The sequence below is a fragment of the Arvicanthis niloticus genome, chromosome 9, assembly GCF_011762505.2.
Source record: "Arvicanthis niloticus isolate mArvNil1 chromosome 9, mArvNil1.pat.X, whole genome shotgun sequence".
NCBI classification, from domain to species: domain Eukaryota; kingdom Metazoa; phylum Chordata; class Mammalia; order Rodentia; family Muridae; genus Arvicanthis; species Arvicanthis niloticus.
In genome coordinates, this window is record NC_047666.1 from 36,700,722 (window position 1) to 36,723,208 (window position 22,487).

General features: G+C 36.9%; 1 protein-coding gene across 2 annotated transcripts; it reads right to left on the bottom strand.

Annotated features, from left to right (window-relative positions):
* Positions 1-423: 423 nt before the first annotated feature.
* Positions 424-20,621, bottom strand: Uba3 (ubiquitin like modifier activating enzyme 3). Of its 2 annotated transcripts, XM_034511782.2 has the most exons (18): positions 20,507-20,621; positions 20,280-20,321; positions 18,450-18,570; positions 16,878-16,958; positions 14,224-14,306; positions 12,006-12,086; positions 7,734-7,777; positions 6,699-6,763; positions 6,262-6,417; positions 4,789-4,891; positions 4,570-4,683; positions 3,145-3,198; positions 2,681-2,717; positions 2,512-2,593; positions 2,107-2,207; positions 1,938-2,001; positions 1,793-1,847; positions 424-1,290 (listed from the first exon to the last, which is right to left on the bottom strand). In XM_034511782.2, exons 1-18 carry the CDS (start codon positions 20,524-20,526, stop codon positions 1,205-1,207), a joined length of 1,389 nt encoding a protein of 462 aa, XP_034367673.1. In that variant the 5' UTR covers positions 20,527-20,621; the 3' UTR covers positions 424-1,204. The 2 variants fall into 2 exon arrangements, with proteins under 2 accessions (XP_034367673.1, XP_034367674.1); XM_034511783.2 differs by lacking the exon at positions 20,280-20,321 and having other exon boundaries at positions 1,114-1,290; positions 20,507-20,602.
* Positions 20,622-22,487: the final 1,866 nt, after the last annotated feature.

Consider the following 22,487-nt stretch of genomic DNA (forward strand, 5'->3'; position numbering starts at 1 on the left):
GCAGCATTCCCACACCAGAAAGACGACAAAGAGTGACCGATTCTACCCACTAACATTCTAAATAAAAAACTGCAACTAAATAAAAAAACAAAAAGTGAAAATCAGGTACTATTTGTTCCCACATTAAAATACTACAACTACATTTCTTTAGTATTTGTGCTCCACTTTGATTTTAGCATTTTTGAAGAACAAAGGGCATGTTAAGATAGACACTTTACTATACAAATTAAGTCATTCCATTTCATTTACCAGTTAGAATGAATGAACCTAGTCTGTACTATGGAAATCACTATAGTAAAATTTTAAAAATTTAACTCAGGTGCAATAAAAGTCTGGTAACAATAACTGTTAAACATTTAAAAATTATTTCTACATCACTATAAAATTATTTGCTTTAATTTAAAAACTTTGTTTTTCAATAAAAAGTAGACAATGTACAATTTTATTAATAAATAGTGCAAAAGCATCAATGATAACTGTTTAAACATTAATTTTCTTTGAACAGCCATGTCTTGGTTTAAATTTGTGCATACTGGTCTCTGTGGCATTGCAAACAAACACATGAAAATATTTTCTATTTTCATGCACAGGTATGACTCTATAATACTGTTTACAAATTATCATGGACAAGTTAAATTCTGCAATAATTAATACAAACATGGATAGTCACAATTATATGAGTAGTAATGAAGAAACTGCCTATGTTTGATATACTCTAGATGTCAGGTTGTAAATATTTAATGTTCTTAGGACATAATTCCTCATTTCCATACAAGGATACATTTCTATACATGTGGATGCTCAAATGCACGCTGAGGAATATGCTCTTTGACCATAACAAACTCACAAAAGACAGTGTTTGTCCTGCTTTAAAGAAGCAATACATTTGTTCATAATCTTTCCTGGAGGCATAGTTTTCCATAACTAAAATGAAAATGCTTACTAGCCCAACCCCAAAGTCCAGTCTTCAAGAGAAACTTATAAAGTTAAAAAAGTCATTCATTTTTTTATATATATATGTATATATGTGTGTGTATATATATATAAAAGTCAAATTCTAGCCACACTAATGCTAAAATGACATCAATTAAACTTCCATTTTTGAGTGCTTCCCTTTGCCTCATCTTCCCGGCTCTTCAATTCCATACCATTTATAAAGTATATTATTTCTATGAATTTTCTATTATGTGCAGTTTTATTTTCCTTAAGTAAAATGAAGTTTGAATAGTACAGTCTGTGGTGTAGTGACGTCTGCAACAGCTAGTTCTTGTCCATCAACTAGTCCCAGTTCTAAAATAGAAAAGAGTGTCATTAGACCAAGCAAAATAAATACCTCAACAAAAAAAATACATACATAATACACAAACTAAAGCTTTATAGTTCAGTTATGTCTTAAACTTTGATGTCTTGTTATTCTAATTTTTTCTATTAAAAGAGCCATCAATTCTATTATTTTTAGATCTATAAATAATTATAATTTGGTCATATTTAATTACGAGTAAATCAAAGTTCAAAGCCAGCCTGGGCTACAACAAGTTAAAGGCTAGCCAAAGCCACACAAAGGCATCCCTATCTCCAAACACTGAGGGACAAGGAGACAGCTGGCACAGGGATAAGGCACCTGCCAGCCAACAAGGGCTGCCTGATTATGATCCCTGGTACTATGGAAAGACAGACAGACACCCCCCCCCCCCCAACATACACACACCCACACACAGAAGAGGAGGGAGGGAGAGATAGCAGACGTTTACTAAAAAAGAAAACTATTAGTGTACACATTTACTTAAAATACCTTTTAATGTTTTGGAAAGATTGGGCCTTGTTCGTTCTTCAATAGATGTTACTGACTGGAGAACAACATTATTTTAATGTATAGCACAATAAGAAAAAAATATTACAATTTTCTTTAAAAAAAATTAAAAATAAATACTAGTTACCTGTAAGTAAAGTGTCCTGTTTTTCCCCTCTAATGTGGCTGTGATAGCTGGAGACTTCATTTGCCTAAAAATAAAGTAGCAAACACCATCATATTTAAAGAAATAGTTCTTGCTTTTTTATTGTAAAGTTTAAAAAATGACTTTTACAATATAAACACTCAACACTTACAGAGAAGCACTATTGGTTAGATAGTCTAAGACCTCTTGCAATTTAGCTGATGGAGAAAATTGAATGTTTTGAGGAAGTTGGCTACACGCAGGACAGTTTTCCTACAACATAAAAAAACAATTTAGAGGTACACAAGTCTCAGTCTCTTTTTAAGCAAAGATATGAAAATCAAGTTTTATAGTTCATGCATATTTCCTATGAAAATATGTTTGCTTTAAAGTCTATTTTTGTAATAAATTATTTGCTCTAAATTATTATGCTTTACAGTATTTATTTAAGCTATCCAACAAATACATATTAGCTTTAGTAACTCATAGCAGAATTATCTTCTAATTCCAAATAATTAATATATAAAAGCAAAGACTATATGGTGAAAAATATTTTTATTACTTTAATGCTACTAACCTTTCTCTCTGCTTCAAACGTGTAAGTGTACAGTCCGTCTACATCATTGAATACCAAGTAATTATTAAGGGGAATGTATGCACTGTAATGAAAAAAAAAGTTTGTTTTTATCTAACTGGGCAAGGTTATAACATGGATTTATACACATATTAAAAACAAAACTCATTACCTTGTAGCTATCTTGAAAACCTCAGTGGCACACACAGCTAGAGAGAAAATAAAGGCATTTTCAGTAAAAATTACATACTTTGGAAAGTCAGTGATAAATCAGATAAAATTGGTAGTTTCTATAGAAAAATAGATTTTAAAATACATAATTTTTAAAACATAGGAAGGATGTTTTTATATTTGTTTTATATAATCCAAACAATACAACTTTTCCTTCATCTCTCTATGAATAACAAGACATGCTAAAATATTCCTTTACTGTGAGCACTTTGTCTAAGAGAAACATAAGGTCCTGTAAGACATAATGAAACAAGAAATACAGAGGAAACAGGAACATATGTGGTTTGGGTAACTCACCCAAGAAGATATCAAATTCCTAGAATGCAAGCAACTACAGAAATGTCAATTTAGATTTTAAGTTAAAATCAAAACAAAAAGTAAAACTGAAGGTCTTTTTTCCCTTACCTGCAATGACTGCATTTGTAGAAGCTACTGCGGGAATGATTCGTTTTACTACCCCTGAAAAAAATTTGCCAAATAAAATATGGTCAGTTCTTTCATTTTTTTTTTTCCAAGACTTTCAATTAGGTGTAGGGGAACACCTGTGTGTGTGTGTGTGTGTGTGTGTGTGTGTGTGTGTGTGTGTGTGTGTGTGTGTGTGTGTGTGTGTGCGCGCGCACGCGCGCGCATACCTGTGTATGCAGGTATGGGTACATGTGAGTGTAGGTGCCCTCAGAGTCCAGAAGTTTCCCTGAGTCCCTAGAGCTGGAGTTAGAGGTAATTATAAATAATAAGCACTCTTAACAGCTAACCCATCTCTCCAGCTCTATTAAAAAAAAAAAGATATGAAAAAAGGCACCTTAAGATCATGTAATTAAATCATTAAAAGTCTTGATTGCAAAATAACCCTAGAATGCTGTAGAATGCTGTAGAATGGCCTAGGAGATCCCAGAAGGATGGATAACTGGACTCTGGCCAGAGAAGCACACCAAGACTTGAAGCCTTGTGACCTACCAAAGGATTGAGAAATCAGGAAGATTTAGAGTGGTAAGATATTAAAATGTGGAAAGAATGTGGCCTCTATGCTCAATAGTTAGAAACTACTATCTAAAGGGGAACTGGGAGCTGGAGAGATGGCTCCTAGTTAAGAGCACTAACTCCTCTGCCAGAAGACCCTGGCGTTCAGTCCCCAACACCCACATGCAGCTCACAGCTTTCTGTAACTCCAGCTCCAGGGGATGGAATGCCTTCTGCTGCACTCTGCAGGCACTAGGCATGCAGGAAATGCACATGCACACATGCAGACAAGACACACACATCAAAATTTAAAAAGAAAAGAAAAAGCAATTAGGTTATGTAAGATACTGGCCAAAAAAACTAAATAAGACACAGTTAAGAGTAATTATCTGACAGTCTTTTGACAGCTCCCAAGAGAGGATAAATTCCTCTTCAGTGAAAGATGACTCGAACAGTTAGACTTTTGAAGATAAGGGCTCTTTCAAATGTACAATTGTATATAAACATGAATCAGTGGCTCTCTACTAGGCGAGTAGTATGTATTCTACTGAACATAGCTCGCTACAACCTCAGAGTAACTGGAAACACATTGCAATGAATGGCGATCTCTTAATTACATATCAAGCATTCTTGCCATAGAGCAATGGTTCTCAACTTTCCTAATCCTGCAACCCTTTAATACAGTTCTTCATGTTGTGGTAAACCCCAATCATAAAATTATTTTGTTGCTATTTCATTAACTGTAATTTTGCTATTGTTATAAATCATAATGTAAGTATCTGATACGTACATAGTCCTAAGAACAAGGTTGAGAATCACTGTCATAGAGTATTTCCCTACCAATCCCACAATTATGACAGTTCACTAACTCACCTTGAGTGAGTCTGTAGGTAACACCTCTAATATTATATTGTGATGCTCTCTCTACGGACTTTTGGAAAATCCACTGAATATGTTCAGGGTCATCTCCGTCTAATGGAACCCCATCTGTTGTGGAAAAGACAAACATATATAACCATAAGGTAAGTTTTAAATGAAATTTCAAAATGAGTACTATATAAAATACTCCTTAAGTCTAGATTGTTAAATTACCTCCAAAAGGTTGTTCTTTAGGCCACTGCAACATCCTTACATACTCGATACAGTGTTCTGGGAGCCTGGGCATAGATGCAATGGTACACATAGGGAAATTGACCTAAAACCACAAAATTTGTCTTTCTTAGTAAAATTTAAATGATGAGCTATTTTAAAATCCAACTTCTAGTTCTTGTTTAGTTCACAGAATTCATCTCAGCTCTTGACTTGTATAGGCAAAACATTATAAATCATTAAGACTTGTATACTAATAGGAGGCGTCAGAGTCTCTCAGGGCTGAGCTGCCTATAAAGAAAGACACATTTGTCCTACATTTTAGAGCATATACACTCAAGTTCTATTGGCAATGAAAAGAAAAGTACTAAATAAGTTCTAAAATGTAAGTGATTTAGTTTTAACTGTATTTGATGTAAAAGTATAATGCAAATCAACACAGAAGCACAGAATTAAATCAATTGTAAGTTAATACTCATAGAGCTGCTAACATTTATAAATCAAGATTGCAACTATTCTTTAAAATAAGTATATAGGCTAAAGAGCTCCATCTTTGAAAAGATCACCCTTAATCCTATTTTTAAATTCTTTATTACATTTATTTTGGATGTATGTGCCTGTGAGCACATGCTAGAGTGTACATATAACAGTCACAAAAAACACTTTTAGCCCCACTACTGGTGTTCCGAGGATTAAACTCAGGGTCTTTATCTGCTAAGCCATCCCACCAACCTTTTCCCTAGTAGTGGCGTTCTCTGCAATAATTACAGTAGGCTTTCCTTATTCATGAAAGATATGTCCTAAGATTCCAACAAATATCTGAACCCTATGTATATACAATTTAACCTTAAGTTTAACATTAAGGGAAAGTATACAAAGAAAACAGACAGAATATAACTTATCCCAACATATAACTTTGTAATTTCTCTTATATTAAAAGAAAGGAGCTGGAAAGATGGCTCACTGGTTTAAGAACACACATTTCTCTTTTAGAAGAACTTGGTTCTCAGCACCCATGTTGGGCAGCTCATACCAGGCTGTGACTCTAGCTACAGAGGAATCTGTCACCTCTGGTGTCCAGGACCACTGCACTCATATATCTACACACATACACATATACACATAATTAAAAGAAAATCACACCTAGCAAAACACTAATAAAATGAAAAAAAAGTACTAATACGAAACTATAAGAGCAGATCTGATATATATAGTATCTTCTCTCAAACACAGAAGACTATCATACTTTATTATTCTAAGCAGATTTTGTTTTAAATTTTGCTTTTGTTTCCAGGCTGAAATACACAAGTCTGACCGTATGCCCTCATTTTGGTCAATACTAACTTATACCCTTAACATATATTTAAATATGTTTATCCCCAATTACAAACCCTAGACACTGACTAGATGTAATAACCAACACTAATTGTCACCAAAAAGATACTAAGAAAATGATGTAGGAACTTTTCTGATTACCTGTGGTGGGTAAAGTTCCAGAGTGCACTCAATACAAGCAGTCATTCCAGGCAAAATCACTCGGGCATTTCCTTTAAAGCCTTCTGTCCCCCCATCTATCAAAGGTACAATGGAGCTTGGATCCAACACACCATCTTCATAATTTAGAAGAGATATCTAGGAAAATGTTTTAAAGGGTTTAAAAAAAAAGAATAGGACATGGGAAAAAAAGAAAGCAGCAGCATATTCCCAGCAAATTCTAGAAGTCAGTTTGGGACTCGGTAGCAATATCAGAATGAAGGAATTACATTCCTAACAAGAAACACATTTCATTGAAAATCAATGAAAGCAGGAACAATGTGTGCATCTATTTAATTTACAATTAAACAATTCTGATTTGAAGTATGTCAAAAACAATAGCAAAGACCTTTATAGAACCCCAGCACTGAAGTGTTTACCAGCATTCCATTGATCCATCTTCTGGCTATGATAGAGTCCAGGCCACATACAATAATATGAAATTCTACGAGAAAAAAAACACGTTTAATTTTTGATACAGTCTATATAGTCTAGGCAAGTCTCAAATTCTCTGTCCTCTTACTTCAGCTGCCGCAGTGCTGGCCCCACCCTGCCCACTAGGTCACTGGTGATTCCAAACACACTACCAATGCTCTTGCAGGAGCTCATGGACTGTATCAATCTATCACTGCCTGTGGACCACTGCTAGGAAGGAAAGTTTGCAAAGGAAATTTAGTAGTCATTGTATCTGGTATAAACATCAGAATGAAGCAACTGTTTTTAGATGTTCTTGGGCTTCAAAGAAATCACTGATAGGTAGTGACTGTTTTCTGTGAGTTGTTTTTCTGAAGGAGCTTCACAGCCTCTACATGATCTTAGTCACAAGACATTCTTAGCAAACCACAAGTCTTGCACTATTGAGCACTGCAAACAGTGCACGAGACTGCAGAGGTGATGATACATTCCTTCAAGAAACACACACATTAAATCAGGGGCTCTGGTTTGAGGAACTTGCCTCACTCTAAAAAGATAACAGACAATAAATATCCTTCTGAAAGGCTGCTTGGGGTTCAGTCCATTGACGCTGATGCCACTGCTTTCTCAATGCTTCATTGTATCTGAATGCCTCTCATCATCCCACATAACTCACATTACCAACAAGGACTGTCTGTGTAACGGAACAGAAAACACTACTTTTCCACCTACCTTTGCTGTGACTCTAAAAACTGCTTTGAACACAGTTTACCAATTTAAATAAAGGCAGTTATGCAAAGTTAATTTACTTTGTTTAAAAAATAAAAGCTAATTTTATTAGAAGCCCCCCCCCTCCTAATTCTTTAGTAATTTTTAATTCAAGCAAGCAGCTAGTGGTATCTACTAAGAATCAGCGCTGTGGTGTTTGACATAGGACAGGTGAAAACAAAACAACAAACTGGAAGAATTAGCGAGCACTTAGTACCAAGTGAAGGACTTACGTCGGTAGAAGGTGTCATTAAAATCTTGAATCTTGTTGAAATGTCTGGATCCAAGTAAAGGAACCTAATATGCTAAGCTCTAAACTTCTGACGTGATTTTAACAATGCTATAAGGAATAACCTGTGTTTACTTATCCATACTGGTAAGTAGTCAGTGAGGAATTCAGGAAGTCTGACTAAATGCGTTTGTCTCAATTTTTTTTTTTTTTTTCCCGAGACAGGGTTTCTCTGTGTAGCCCTGGCTGTCCTGGAACTCACTTTGTAGACCAGGCTGGCCTCGAACTCAGAAATCCGCCTGCCTTGCCTCTCAAGTGCTGGGATTAAAGGCGTGCGCCACCACTGCCCAGCTTGTCTCTATTTTCTGACCAAAAAAAAAAACCAAAAAAAACAAAAAACAAAACAAAAAAAACTCAGTAGGTTATTTTCCTTATTTCATGCCTGTGGGTATATGCACAAATGGAGGCAGGTCTGTCTGTCGCTCTCTCACACCCACACACTAAATAAATGTGGAAAAAAAATTAAAGAGTTATATTTTTTTGTGAACTTTGTGTTTCATTTTATTTTGACATTTTTTACATTTTTGGTCTTTTGCTTAATTTGTGTTTCAGTGAGGGGTTCTATTTGTTCCTTGGGTTTGGTTTCTTTTTTTGAAGAAAAAAAAGAAATATAAAATTGGGTGGGTAGGGACGTGGAAGGGATCTGCGAGTTGAGAGAAAAAAAACATGGTCAAGATATATGGTATAAAAAGAATTCTTCACAGCAGGAAAGACTACCAAAACATGTCAAGAGTTGATATATACATATAAATGTATATATGTATATGCAAGCCTTATATAAAATCAATCCAGAGGATTTCAACAGCTTTTTCAGTTGCTAGTACAATTGGGTGTATTGGGTTTACATAAGACTCTGGGCCTCGATGTAAATTACGCACTTTTTCTACCTCTGGTAAAAATCAGCTGTAGGTCTCTTTTTTACCCAGTCAGCAACTTTTGCTTATCATTCTGCACTTGCAGGCCACATGGATGCCCATTCTGTTAGCTGTGAGAATGAATCAGTCAAAAGCACAAGTACTACACACGTTTAATCTCAGCCCTTGGGAGCCTGGTCTACATGTTCAGGAGAAATTTCCCGAACAGCCAGGGCTACATAGAGAGACCATTTCTTAAAAAAAAAAAACCCGAAAAGCACAAGTATTTACAAAACATGTTTAATTTTTCTAGTAAAGAAAATTTTAATACAAATGATACTGCTCTAACAATGCACTGTTTCAACAGCAACACAAAGAGGGACAATACATACAAATGAAAGTATTAAAAAAAAAAAACTCATGTCTAACCTCACCCATTTAGAACTCTATTTCCTTTGAACACAGCAACCAGCAACCTAAGGCACACTGAGAACTAGGTTGAAAAAGAAACAAAGGAAGCAGTGGAGGAGCCCCAACAGGGAAACTAGGAGGCAGCCCAAGATATTCTCTCTTGGGTGGATATCTATAACATAACTTTCCCAGGTCTCAACAATAGGGCTAGATGGAACAAGACTATCCTCCTTTTTAATTGTTTCCTTACAAAGAGGCTTGCATTTCTATTTTTAAGCACATTTACTTCAAATCAACATATATTCCCCAAAGGCCGTAAAAACAGTACAGAGAAGCTGTACTTTGAACACCCACCATTTATAGAAGTGCACTAGCTCAACCCATAAAAAAGGCAACACTGGCATAATACACATCTACGACACTTCCGTTTTTTTTTAATTTCTGTATGGAGGAAGTATGCCATGGTATACTTTGGAGGTCAGAAGACAACTTAGGGGAATCATTCTCTTCCTCTACCATAGAGGTCTTGGGAATCAGGCCACCAGGCTTGACAGGAAGAGCCTTCAACCACTACCTTGCAAGCCCCATTTCTTTTGAGTCTCACTATATAACCTGAGTAGCCTGGAACTTATATGGAGATCAGACTGATCTTCAATTTGTAGCAATTCTCAAACTATATGCCACAGCATGTGGCTAAAATCTCTCGGTGTGCATCTATAATTATTCCAACTCCCAACTTACACCTACACTTTGGTGATTTCTAATCTGTTCTCCATCTTCCTCGGTGTTTCATTTTAAGAACAGGATACAGATGGACTCCTGTGTATATGACCTCTCACGGCTGGACATTTTCTCCAATGTCCATGAGCTCCATCCCAGGTGGAACCTGTTTCTTTAGTTGTTTCTTTTACTGCTTCGGAGTACTCTATGGCACAGGTGAACACAGTTCACCTACTAAAGCAGCTCCTGGTTATTTCCAGTTTGGAGCTTCTACAAATAAAGTTGGTGTGAGCAACTGTATATGGATTTTTTCTGAGAACACGTGTACTAATATCACTAAACTGTCCCAAAGTGAATCAACTAGGTGATAAAGTTAAATGTATACTTAGATTTATTTTTAAATGGTCAAACTATTTTCCAGATGATTACATTACTTTACTTTCTATCACTTAATAAAAGTAACCACATTTTTCTGTTATTTCTGCCAGCCCCTAGATACTATTACTACTTTACTTTAAAAGTTATATAACATCTTATTGAAGTGATTGAATTAGGGCCCATGGAGGCTAGGCAAGTACTCTACAACTGAGCTACATCCCAGCCTTTTTACTTTTAGACACTGGATCCACTAGTTGTCCAGGCTGGCCTTAAACTCCCTCAGCAGTGGGGGTCACTGCTGTCTTCCTGGATGACAAACACCTTTTGTAAGATTTTTGTCAGCCGGGCGGTGGTGGCGCACGCCTTTAATCCCAGCACTTGGGAGGCAGAGGCAGGCGGATTTCTGAGTTCGAGGCCAGCCTGGTCTACAGAGTGAGTTCCAGGACAGCCCGGGCTACACAGAGAAACCCTGTCTCGAAAAAAAAAAAAAAAAAAAAAAAAAAAAAGATTTTTGTCATCTGTCTCTTCAGTGAACTATCCCTTTGCAATGTTCATCCACTTTTTAAATGAATGGGTTTTTCTTCTGCTAAGTTTTAAAAATTCTTTAATAAACAATCAAGCTTCCACATTTGAAAGTGTTCCATGCATAGATTCAACCAACTCTGGATCAAAAGTATATGACAAAAGAAAAACTGTCAGTAGTGAATATAAACCAACTTTGTCTTTTCACTATTCCCCAAATAACACAGTACTATAACTATAGCATTTAACCACAGTAGATATTATAAATAATTAAAAGATATTTTAAGACATCAGATATAAATAAATATCCAGATGTGCTGTGATGGTTTGTATATGCTTGACCCAGGGAGTGGCACTAGTAGGTGTGGCCTTGTTGGAGTAGGTATGTCATTGTGGGCATGGGCTTTAAGATCCCCATCCTAGCTGCCTGGAAGTCAGTATTCTGCTAGCAGCCTTCAGATGAAGATGTAGAACTCTCAGCTCCTCCTATATCATGCCTGCCTGGATGCTGCCATGTTCCCACCTTGATGATAATGGAATGAACCTCTGAACCTGTAAGGCAGCCCCAGTTGAATGTTCTTTGTAAAAGTTGCCTTGGTCATGGTGTCTGTTCACAGCAGTAAAACCCTACCTAAGATATGTGATAGCACAAATATGAAAACAATATACATTTTAAGTATTTATTTGACAGTACTAGGGGTTGAAACTAGGGCTTCACGCATGCCAGGCAAGTGAGCTACCAGTGAGCTCCATCTCCAGCATGCTACCTTTTTGCATATAGACTTGAGGATCAGTAGATCTGGATTTCTTGAAAAGGTCTGGGAAGCAATCCGCCACAGCTACCCAGGAATACCTGAACTCTGGATGGGTTCTCTGTCAGCTGCTTCGAAAGTGTTCTCTCCAGTGTCTAGCCTGTCCTTTCAGCCCTGTAACAGTCTTCCTCAGAGCACAGCTGGTAATTTCAATGTGGTCTATGTGCTCTCCATCAAGCCTCAGAACCCAAAGATGATCTGTACTATTCCCTGATTTTACAGCTATACAAATTACATCTGTGATCCACTGTGAGTACATTCTTGTCCAAGATATAAGGCATAGGTGAAGATGCATCTAGTGTAGATGTTTAGTTAATACTAAAACTAGAGCATAAGCAGATAATGACATCACCTATACAAATAATTTAAAAGTCAGGCCAAAAACATGAGCATAACCATAAAGGGAAGACTGGGCTGGACATTGTGGACAGACCTTCTCATCAGCTGTATTCTCTACTATGGCATCTTTTATAATAAGTGAGGAGTTTTAGAAAAATATTCTTTCTTTTGAAAGGATACGGGACCACGTTGCAGTTAGGAACTCTGTCATTTAGGAATTCTGCAGCAACTTCAGCCTTGGGTCTTCCAACATCTTTAGGCCTACAGAAAACATTGTATTAAGTTGGCATCCATAATACAAATTTAGATGGTCTACATAATTAGCTTCCAAATGAAAAAATAAACAGTTTATTTATAACATACTTTGAAAAAATATCAACTATAATTTTTTATTACTCTTAAAATTTGTGTGTTTAAGTGTTTGTGCATTTGTGTGTGTGTGTGTGTGTACATGTGAGTGAAGATGCCTGTAGAGGCTAAAGTCATCAGACTCCTTTCAGTTAGAATTATGGGCAAGTGTAAGCCACCTGGTATTGAACCTGAATCTGCTGCAAAAAGAATCTGTGCTCTTAACTGAAGAGCCAACTCTCCATCAGCCCCTCAGTATTTTTATATCAGTAATAAATTAAATACATAGTTACTAAACCCTTGCTGACAGTTTAAATAAATATGACAAGTCTAATTGTATTTCTTAACTGAAAATATGAACTATAAACAGTAGGGTCTCCATCCCCCAGGGTTAAGTATAACAACAGCATGTTTAGTGGCTACTTCCAACCATGACATTTCCTACTATAAAAATATCCTAGACATAGACCCTTCCAAGTACACAGCTTGAATCCCAGAACATCAATCTACTGTTGGTCGTTTGAGACAGGATCTTACTCTACAGTTCAGCCTGGTCTTGAGCTAATTATATAGCCCAGCATGGCCTCTAGAATTTTAAATCTACCTTCCTGCTTCAGCAACTCAAATGCTGGTGTTATAGGTGGGAACCACCATGACTGCTTCGCTGTGTTTATATGCTGGTCTTAGTAAACTACGGTGGGATTTGTTATGCTTTGTTTGTTCTGAGACAGGTATTACAGCTCATCTAGATCCTCCTGCCTCAGTTTCCCTCATGCTGAGATTATAAGAATGCACCATTAGCCCCCAGCTTCCTTAACCACATTTTACAAGAGAGAATAAATTTCAAAGACAGCAATATTTTCAAGAAACTAAAAGTAAAGTCTGGAAACATCCCTCTTTGATATTAACCAGATGTTAAGTCAGAAGTGTGTCTTCAAGCACGTGAATATTTTCTACTATCTCCTCACAGTTCTCATGGAAATGAGTCACCCTTCCATATAAGAAGTGCTTCACTGTAACTTCCTGGAACACACATACTCTAGACATTGAAACTTTATTCTTTGTATCCTTCATGCAAAGACAGCATAAGTTTTTTTTAAGTAAAAAAAAAAAATACAAATTTTATTTAAAATTAGAACTTCAAACATTTAATCAGATCAATTTTTCTCTAATAGAGAATTTATTTATTTATTATTTATTTATTTCTCTAATAAAAAATTTATTCTTTCCCTATTTACAGTTTCTAAGAATTTTACTCTTTGTCCTTACTTGCATAGAGAAGTACTATACAACAGAAAATTGATTTGAATCCCACTTTCACACACTCTGCACTGACAGCTCTTCACATACAGAAGAGGAAACAGTGAAGTGCCATGATTCCTCTAAATGTAGTTTTGTGCTTTTGAGTCTCACATAAAAGAACAGCACAGTTTTAGTGAAGACTGTTACATTAATTTACAGGATCAGGGACCTAATTGCTGCAACTAAGACAATATCATAAATAAAATGGCAAGTCACCCCTCTGGCAACATGCCCATATCATTATTATTTTAACCATGTTAGTTACAAATTAAAAGGTGTGGCTTGTTATCAATAATCAATCATCAGTCTATTTCAAAGCTGTAACACATTAAAAACTTGTCAGAAAGGAAAGGCACACAAAATGCATATATGTGCTTATAAAACAACTATTACCCGAATACCCAAATATGTATTCCAATTTCTAAAGTATAAAAGTAGCACTTCTTGGGACTGGAGAGATGGCTTGGTGGTTAAAAGAAATGACTGCTCTTCCAGAGGACCTAGGTTTAATTCTGAGAACCCACATGGCAACTCACATCTGTCTGTAACTCCAGTTACAGGGTTTCTAACACCCTCACACAGACAGACATAAATGCAGACAAAACACCAATGAGCATTAAAAAAAAAAAAAAAAGCAGCTCTTCTTGTTTTTGTAAAATCCATGTTAGACCCTCAGTAATTATTAAATTTCAAAGAACATAAATTCAAATTCAAATGTTTATCAGAATTTTCAAAATATCAAACTTACCTAAATAAAAACTGCCTATTTAAATTGGAAACATCTATAGTGTCCATGTCTATAACATGAATCTGTCTAAAACCAGACAATGCCTGTGGAAAGAGAAGCAATCTAATTAGCCAACAATTTCCTTTCTTTTAAAATACAATATAGATTTTAAAAATCTATGTCCTAAATCCATATATTTTCAGTAATAAATTCTACATAATTATACTCTTTGGCTTAAAAAAAAAAAAGTCTGTTCAAGGCATTAAAAAAAAAATTAAAGAATTTTGGGTTTTTTTCTTTTGGTTTTTCAAGACAGGGTTTCTCTGTATAGCCCTGGCTGTCCTGAAACTCACTCTGTAGACCAGGCCTCGAACTCAGAAATCTGCCTGCCTCTGCCTCCCAAGTGCTGGGATTAGAGGCATGCACCGCCACTCCCTGGCTAAGAATTTTGTTAAAGAACAAAAATGCATAAGCACTCAGGTTTAAGTCCTCCATAACCAAGAGAAAACTCACAACCTCTACTGTTTTGTATCTGCTGATCCCTCTGTCTAGAACCTTTCCTTCTCAATATTCTTCTAGGACACTACTCACCCCTTATGAAAACAGAACCTTTGAAAACCCTGTCCTCACCACCAGGCTGCCTACCCTCAGGCCTTCCTTTTTTCACCCATTTATTACTATCCAACATTCCATATATCCTCATTCTCTCTCTCTCTCTCATTTTCCCCTAAAGAAAATCTGAGTTCCATAAACAAACACCTGTTTATATTGTTCCATTCTGAGTCTTTATCACCAAAAATTGTGCATGGCATTTACAAAGAGAAACTCAATAAACACTGGTGATATTAATGTGATTATTTCTTCTTTTTTTCAGAGTGAGCTTTTAGGGGGCTTATAGTCAATGAAAGGGAAGTAAAAAAATGAACATCTTCTATGCTTACATCTAAAACAAGCAAAATAATACATGATACAGTGAAAGACCTACATTCTGTGTTTGTGTCTAAAAGGATCAGAATGTAGTGTAATTGTTCTCAACCTGTGGGTCATGACACTTTCACAGGGGTCCCCCAAGACCATCTTGCATATCAAATGTTTACATTACCATTCTTAGCCATAGCAATTTTACAGTTATATAGTAGTAACGAAAATAATTTTATTCTCGGGGTCATCACAACATAAGGAACTGTACTAAAGGGCTGCAGCATTAGGAAGGCTGAGAACCACTGGTGTAACAAATAATCTTCAGATCTAATCTGAGTATACTGATATTGCAGTACACACTACAATAGTAAATCGTGGCTTCAAATGAAAAGTTAAGCTTTAAAGAACTTGTACATGCCTAATGGAAAAAACAAACAACAGAAAAAAATGCACTAACTCTGCAAACCCTTCCCTTTGGCAAGTTTTACGTTTTCACACTAGAGTAAGTCTGAGAGGGAGCTATCATTTTGGAACACCATACTGTTCCATACATACTACTATTGATTTCATTAAGATTTGTCTCACCAAACTTAAAATTCACTGCAGACAGAGACCATGGTGACTTACAATCCCCATAGAACTAACATAGCACTAAACAGAGTATATTTCATTTAAAACTTCAGTAGGAGCAACACTAGTGTTTCCTAGCAAGTCAGTATGACTGTGTTGATATCTAAATTTTAATTGCCAGATTGAAGAGATGGCTCAGCAGTTAAGAACATTCACTGCTCCTACAGAGGACCTGGTTTTAGTTCTCAGAACCCATATGGCAGTTCACTAAGTCTCTATAAGGCCAGTTTCAGTCTGACAACCTCTTGTAACATCCCTGGGTAGCAAGCAACCATGTGGTATACATATAGGCAGGCAAAACACTCACTAGACATAAAATAAAAATAAACCTTGATTAACTCTTGGCAGGTTACTGGTGTCTTCCATATGGCTATCATCTGCTTACTATTTTCTAGTTTCCTACCCAGTGAGAAGCCAGGTATATAGCAGCTCTACATTAATTCTCTCCCTCCTAAATCTGTTACATTGACAGAAACTTATGCAAAGTTATCTCATGGTTATAAGGACTCAATAAAAGCAATTACATCACAACTATGTATTTTTAAATAGTACAAAGAAATAGTTTTACTAAAGGCTCAGGTGTCCCAAATCATAGGCATTTATTATCATATGGGCATCAAAAACAACCATCTTAGTTCATGCAGGGCTTCTATAAAAAAGAGCACTTTATATAAAGAACTGATGACTTGGATTAGAGTCTAGGAACCTCACTATACTCCAGGAAAAATGAGGGAGTCTTTTAATTTTGCTGCACCTCAATGTATCATTTTGAATAAAGTTATAAAAAAAAAAAAAAAAAAAAAAACCTAATTGGGTTATTTGGAGAAGCAAAAGAAAGAATTACTTAAAATTACACATTAAAAGATAAACTATTCTGCTATTTAGTTCAATACAATGATATTAGCACTAGGCAAAAGGAAGCAAAAAAAATGACTTAATTTTAAGACTTTTAGCGTTCCAAAATAATATTATATATTTTTATTACTGTCTAGAATTTTACCTGCTAAATTTATCCAATAAATGTCCAAGAGTAAAAAATTAATAATCATGAAATGAAGACATTCTTTATATGACAGAAAGCAAAAGAACTTACTTATCTCTAAGAGAATAGAATTATATATTACCAGATTTTTCAGAAGCTCACATCCTAAGCCACCAGCTCCAATGACTAGAACTTTACATGTATCTAACAAGAACTGGAGTGACTGTAACGAATAGAAAGACATATTAAAATCCAGGTGATCACCACAAGAACCATGAATAAGGCAACAAGCCACACAATAGTTGTTGGTATAGACACCAAAAAAAAGTCAATTAACAATAAGAACCACACCTGGTATGTTATGAAAGAGATGTAATTACAAATCTTAAAATACTAATAATTTCAGAGTTTCAATTTTAACACTTTAAATTTACTTTTATTATATGAACTTAAAAGCCTATTTCTAACAGAAAAACTACCCCTAGGGCTGGATGACTCAACAGATAAGGACTTGTTGCTCTTGCAGAGGATCCAGGTTTGATTCTCAGCACACATAGTGGCTGACAAGCATCCATAACCATGTTCTAGAGAAAAGGACACCCTCTTCTGACCTTTGTGGGCATTTGGCACATGCAGTAGACATACAGACATGAAGGCAAAACACTCATAAAATAAAAATAAATCTAAAAATAAGTCTTAAAAACTATCCCTAGTTATATCTTTTTGTCAAGCGTTGGTACATCATTTCATAGGTAATATAGCAACTTTACTATAGTATTCTCTAGTTTCCTTCTCCCATTCTTTATACTTTTTCTTTAATTTTAAAAATTTGTGTTTGAAGGTCTAACATAAACTAGATAAAAGCAATTACACCTTTCTTTGAACAATGAGTGAAGCTTTCAAAACTTGAGAAATCAGCAAATTCCACATCAGCAGAAATAAAACTTGAAAATACTGCTTAACAGAAGTGACAACCTTAAGCTATTGGGCAGAAAGTCTTTCAAAGTACAAGAAAATATGATGTAATTATACAAAGAAAGAATTACTACTATGCATTGTGCTGACCACTAAAGGAGGAGAAAGATTTATTCGCACAAGCTACTGAACCAAACTCAAGAGTTTCACAACAACTTTATGAGTAGCGTTTCTATTTCAAAATCTCTTCATGGGCACAAAGGGTCATAAAACACATGACAGTGATTATTTTATTCCTACTTTGTAGTAAGAAATTTTATCTTATCAAGTATTTGCTTCAAGTCAGACACAATTCAAAAATATATATCATATTGCAAGCACATTTTTAACATTCATTAATTATAGTCAATACTAAGTAATGATTTCCAACTAAATTTTAATACCTAAGTAAGCATATCTTATAGTCTTATTAGAATTAATTTACCACTTCAGGACTACAAACGGGGAAATGTGTCTAAACAGGGAAATCATTCTAAACTAGAATTTTAAACACATCAGAATATGATGTTATCAACTTATCCTACGCTAGAAAATGTTTAAACTTGCATAAAAAATATAAAAATGCATCTCTAGTCATTTACATAAAATCAGTTGTAAAGATTTAACTCAATACTCATAAATTAATTTCACGAAACAATTTTATTTTCTGTATTATAAGAGCAAATCTAAAAGGAAGCATCTTATTCTTTTTGAAATGTAAGACTATTAGAGCAGTTCTTTAAAAATAAATGTTTCTCACTTCAGTGCTTGGTTCGAAATCAGGGTGTGTGAAGGGTCCAGACCGCTCGAGGAACTTCTTTACATGGTTCCAGCGACCTTCCCAGTCTCCAGTGTCCCCACACCCACCATCAACAGCCATTCTGCACAGAACACAGTAAATTCAGCTGCAAAGATGAGTATGAAAAAGCCATGCCCATAACTATTAGGTCTCCCCAAATGTAAAGGTAACCACACACCAGACCTGCTCAAATAAAAAGGAAAACTGGGTTGTGGTTATAGTTTTCCAGTTTTGGCTTGTCTGTTATGGGAAAGCACTCTTCACCTACTTGATGAAATAAATCAGCCTGTGTTCCTAAGCTTCCTCAGCACCCAAAGATCAAAGTCGGAACACTAATGATTCAGTGAGAAAAGGACTTCCCTCTGTTTGGTATTTACAGTCACTCTGAATTTCCCTCATGTTCCATCAGTAGAAATAACAAATGTGAAGAAATAACAAAAGTGAAGGGATCTTTGAGAACTATGGTGCTTCAATCTAATATCTATGGCTCCTCCCAAGTTGGAAAGATGAGATCCACTGAGCATTTTGGATGAAAGCAACATTCATACATCTCATTCCTCAGAAGGATCCCAGTGTTTAAAAAAAAACAAACAAACAAAAAAAAAAAAACCTCTTAATACTGAAGGCCAATTGTCACAAAACACATACACACAAAAAATGTTTAGATTACAATTATGCCACAGACAGGCATTACCATCAAGAAATCTTTGAGAACATGCAACTAATAAAGTGGGACTCCTCTTTAAAAAAAAAAACCTCAATACACTTTATAATCACAGATTCATTCATGTTTGGTTGTGGTAACTTTTCTGTAACTCCAGTTTCTACCTTCAAATATATTAGTGATATCAATTTTTTACAAAAGGGACCAACACACATTGCATAGCTGATGTTCTGATACATTGCTGGGTTTCACTCCACAACCAAGCACAATCTAACTTGGAGAAGATTCCTTAACTGTCAGAAACCTCAACTGTAGATTTCGGCTACTTCTAATGATCATGAGGTAAAGAGACAATCACGCTCTGAACTTAGGGACAGCTCTTGGCCTACAGCAAGCATTCAAACTTTGTCGTTTCGTGCAAAAAAAAAAAAAAAAAAATTAGGGAATTAAAAGGTGGGAAAGGAATGTGAACCCTTGCATTTGAAATTCAACCATAGGGAGGGGCATGGTAAAGACGAAAGTACTACTGAGAGCTGACACAGAAATTATGAATTCACCACACCCACTACAAGAGTTTTCCCCTTCCCACGGAGGGAGGGGAGAGGAATCACGTAGGACTGGCCATATGAAAATCAGTTTAAAATTTGTGGCATCAAAACACTAAGTATTTGATACAGGTTGTGTGGTAAACCGAGAGAGCAAGTGAGCTGCCATCTCCTTTAAGACCCAATTACCTTGCAAAAATGGTAAGTTTTAACACAATTCCTGATTCACCAAGTGTTCATAAAAAGTTTATAACGTGTACTATTGTCTCAGTGTTTACCAAGGACCCAAAACAGGCCTCGTGTCCATTTAGATTTAGATTGGATTCACTTGCCACAAGGTCACAGCTCTGACAATTTGGGTTGGAGGAAGAGGGGGGTACCGGGTGGCTTTTGCAGGAGCACAGCCAGGGAGCAGCCGGCCGGTGACTCGGGCTGGGGACGGGGTCAAGGGTTAGGATGCGCGGCCTGCTCCAGGTGCCCCCCTCCCAGCCCCCCGGGCCCGCTGCGGCTGGTCCCCTAGGCCTGGGATTAGGGGGAGGCGGGGGTCTCCGGAGAGGACCCCGGCCTCCCAGCAGCACTAACTTCTCAGCCAGCAGCTCCTCTATTCTCCTTCTTTTCTTCTCCCTAAAAGAAAGAGAGAATAAAAGAAGGGTCAGCATCAAGCTCCAAAGTGGGCGCCGCAAGGGTATGGGGGGCGAGGGGACGGGGCAGAGGCTGGGGGACCCCCGGGTGGCAGCGGTGACCGCCCACCGCCGCGCTCTCTCACAACCCAGCCCAACTCGGCGCTCCGGCAAAACCCCGACACTTACGGCTCCTCGCCATCCGCCATATTGTTCCCCGCCTCTTCCCAGAGGCCCTCGCGGCGAGCGGGTCCGCCCGGGAGGGGCGGGACTGCAGGTGAATGGAAGGAGGGAGAGCGGAACTAGGGCGGAGGGGAGGGGCTTCAGGTAAGAGAGTGAAGGGGCGCGATGGGGCGGGGCTTCAAGGGGAGAGGCGGAGCTGGAGCTTGGGAACGAGATTTTAAGGAGGGAAAAGCTGAGCAGGCGCGGAGGGGCGGGGGACCAGCGCATTGAGTCTGGGCTATTAGAAAGAGAGAGGAGCGGAGCCAGTACTAGAGGCGTGGCTTCAGGGGACGAGAGGGAGGGGCGGGAGTATCTGGGAAAGCTAGTTGAACAGCGGGAAGCCGTGCGTAAATAGGCTGCTTAGGCTCCCTTAGGCTTTGCAAGCATTTCACAGTGTAATTAAAATCTTTGGTTAATTGTGCCTGCTTAAATAATGTTATACCATCTATAATGTTGCTACTGCCGTACGAACTTAGATATGTTACTTATTTATGTTACAAATAATTGCATAAAATGTTCATATATTCTATTTAAAAACTGAAATAACCACCCCAATATGCATGCCAGCGCTTTCCTCCGGGGAAAATGGTGACAGGAATTTCCGTTTTCCATATTTCAGGAAGATCAAAATCCTTGTCTTTATGGGCATGAAGTTTAAAACATTAAATAGCATAGGGTAAAGAGTCTATTTTCTGTGTGAAAATTCGTATTAATACTTTAGTGTGACGCCATTCTGTCAGAAAACTATTCTGTTATACATAAATACACACACATATATATTAGGTATATAAATGAATGATATATAGATGATTAGATAGGAAAATACAGAGATTTATTGTATAACCCATTACCAATATGAACCCATAAATGAAGTTTTTTACTCTGTTCTTTAGTCATATATTGTAAGCAACTGAGTCGTTCTGGTAGACAACAGAGGAAAGAATAATTGTGTTCATATATTTCAAATATGTATTTACACAAACATATCTCTTTTACTAAGGTGAGATAAAAAATTTAATACGTTGTCTGAATTGAATTTAAACCCTTACCACCCAACTATTAACTATGAGACCTTGGGTATTTCCAGGTCCTCATTTGTAAAGTGAGAATAACAACATTCACAGTTTTAAGATTGAAAATTAGATGAATTCTTGAGTGGTTCTCAAATATAGTCTTTGATTGGAATCACTTGAAGGTTACAAATGCCAGGTTTGAGTTTTACCACAATAGGTAGTTTGTGGATGTACTGTTTGAAAACCAATGAAGTGCAGGAAATAAAGCTTCCAGGGTGCTCATTAAAGGGGGGGAGGGGTGCTGCTACTCACTTGTGGCATTTAATCTATTCTTTGTCCTATTCTCTATTAAACCTTAAGGAAGGCTCATCTGTTATGATCCCCCACCTACGTTCATCAATAGCACACATTGAGCTAAAAATTCAGTCAGAGCCAAAGAGTGAAAGGAGGAAACTGAGTCTTAGAAATAGGACAGAAATAGCGGAAGAGGAAGAGGAGAAGGAGGAAGAGGAGGAAAAGGGAGAAGAAGAAGAGGAGGAGGAGGAAAAGGGAGAAGAGGAGGAGGAAGAGGAGGATAAAAAAAGAAAAAAGTCTGGAGAACTAGCTCAGCAGTTAAGAGCGCATACTGCAGCTCTTCCAGGGGACCCAGGTTCAATCCCCAACACCCACACACAGTGCCTCACAATAATAGCCTGCAACTTCCTGGTACCCAGCACACAAGTGGTGCAAATGTACATGCAGACAAAACACCCAAGAGAAGTTCACAAAGATGTCTGTCCTGCATCTATGTGTCACCATGACTCACCATTTTGACAGCTGACACTAGACATCCATTAGATCTACCTAACTGATTAGAAATAGCCATCTCCACTTGTTAATAATGACAGTGATCGTGGCAAGGGACCAAAATCCTCAGTAGATTGATTTTATTTACA

What these genes read in the sequence shown, in the direction of transcription:
- Uba3 (XM_034511782.2), bottom strand. Translation starts at nt 20,526, where the DNA reads ATGGCGGATGGCGAGGAGCC. An exon ending in GTGAGCTTCTGAAAAATCTG is followed by an intron (nt 14,307 to 16,877) that starts GTAATATATAAT and finishes CTCTTTCCACAG; the next exon opens with GCATTGTCTGGTTTTAGACA. An exon ending in AATAGGCAGTTTTTATTTAG is followed by an intron (nt 12,087 to 14,223) that starts GTAAGTTTGATA and finishes TGTTTTCTGTAG; the next exon opens with GCCTAAAGATGTTGGAAGAC.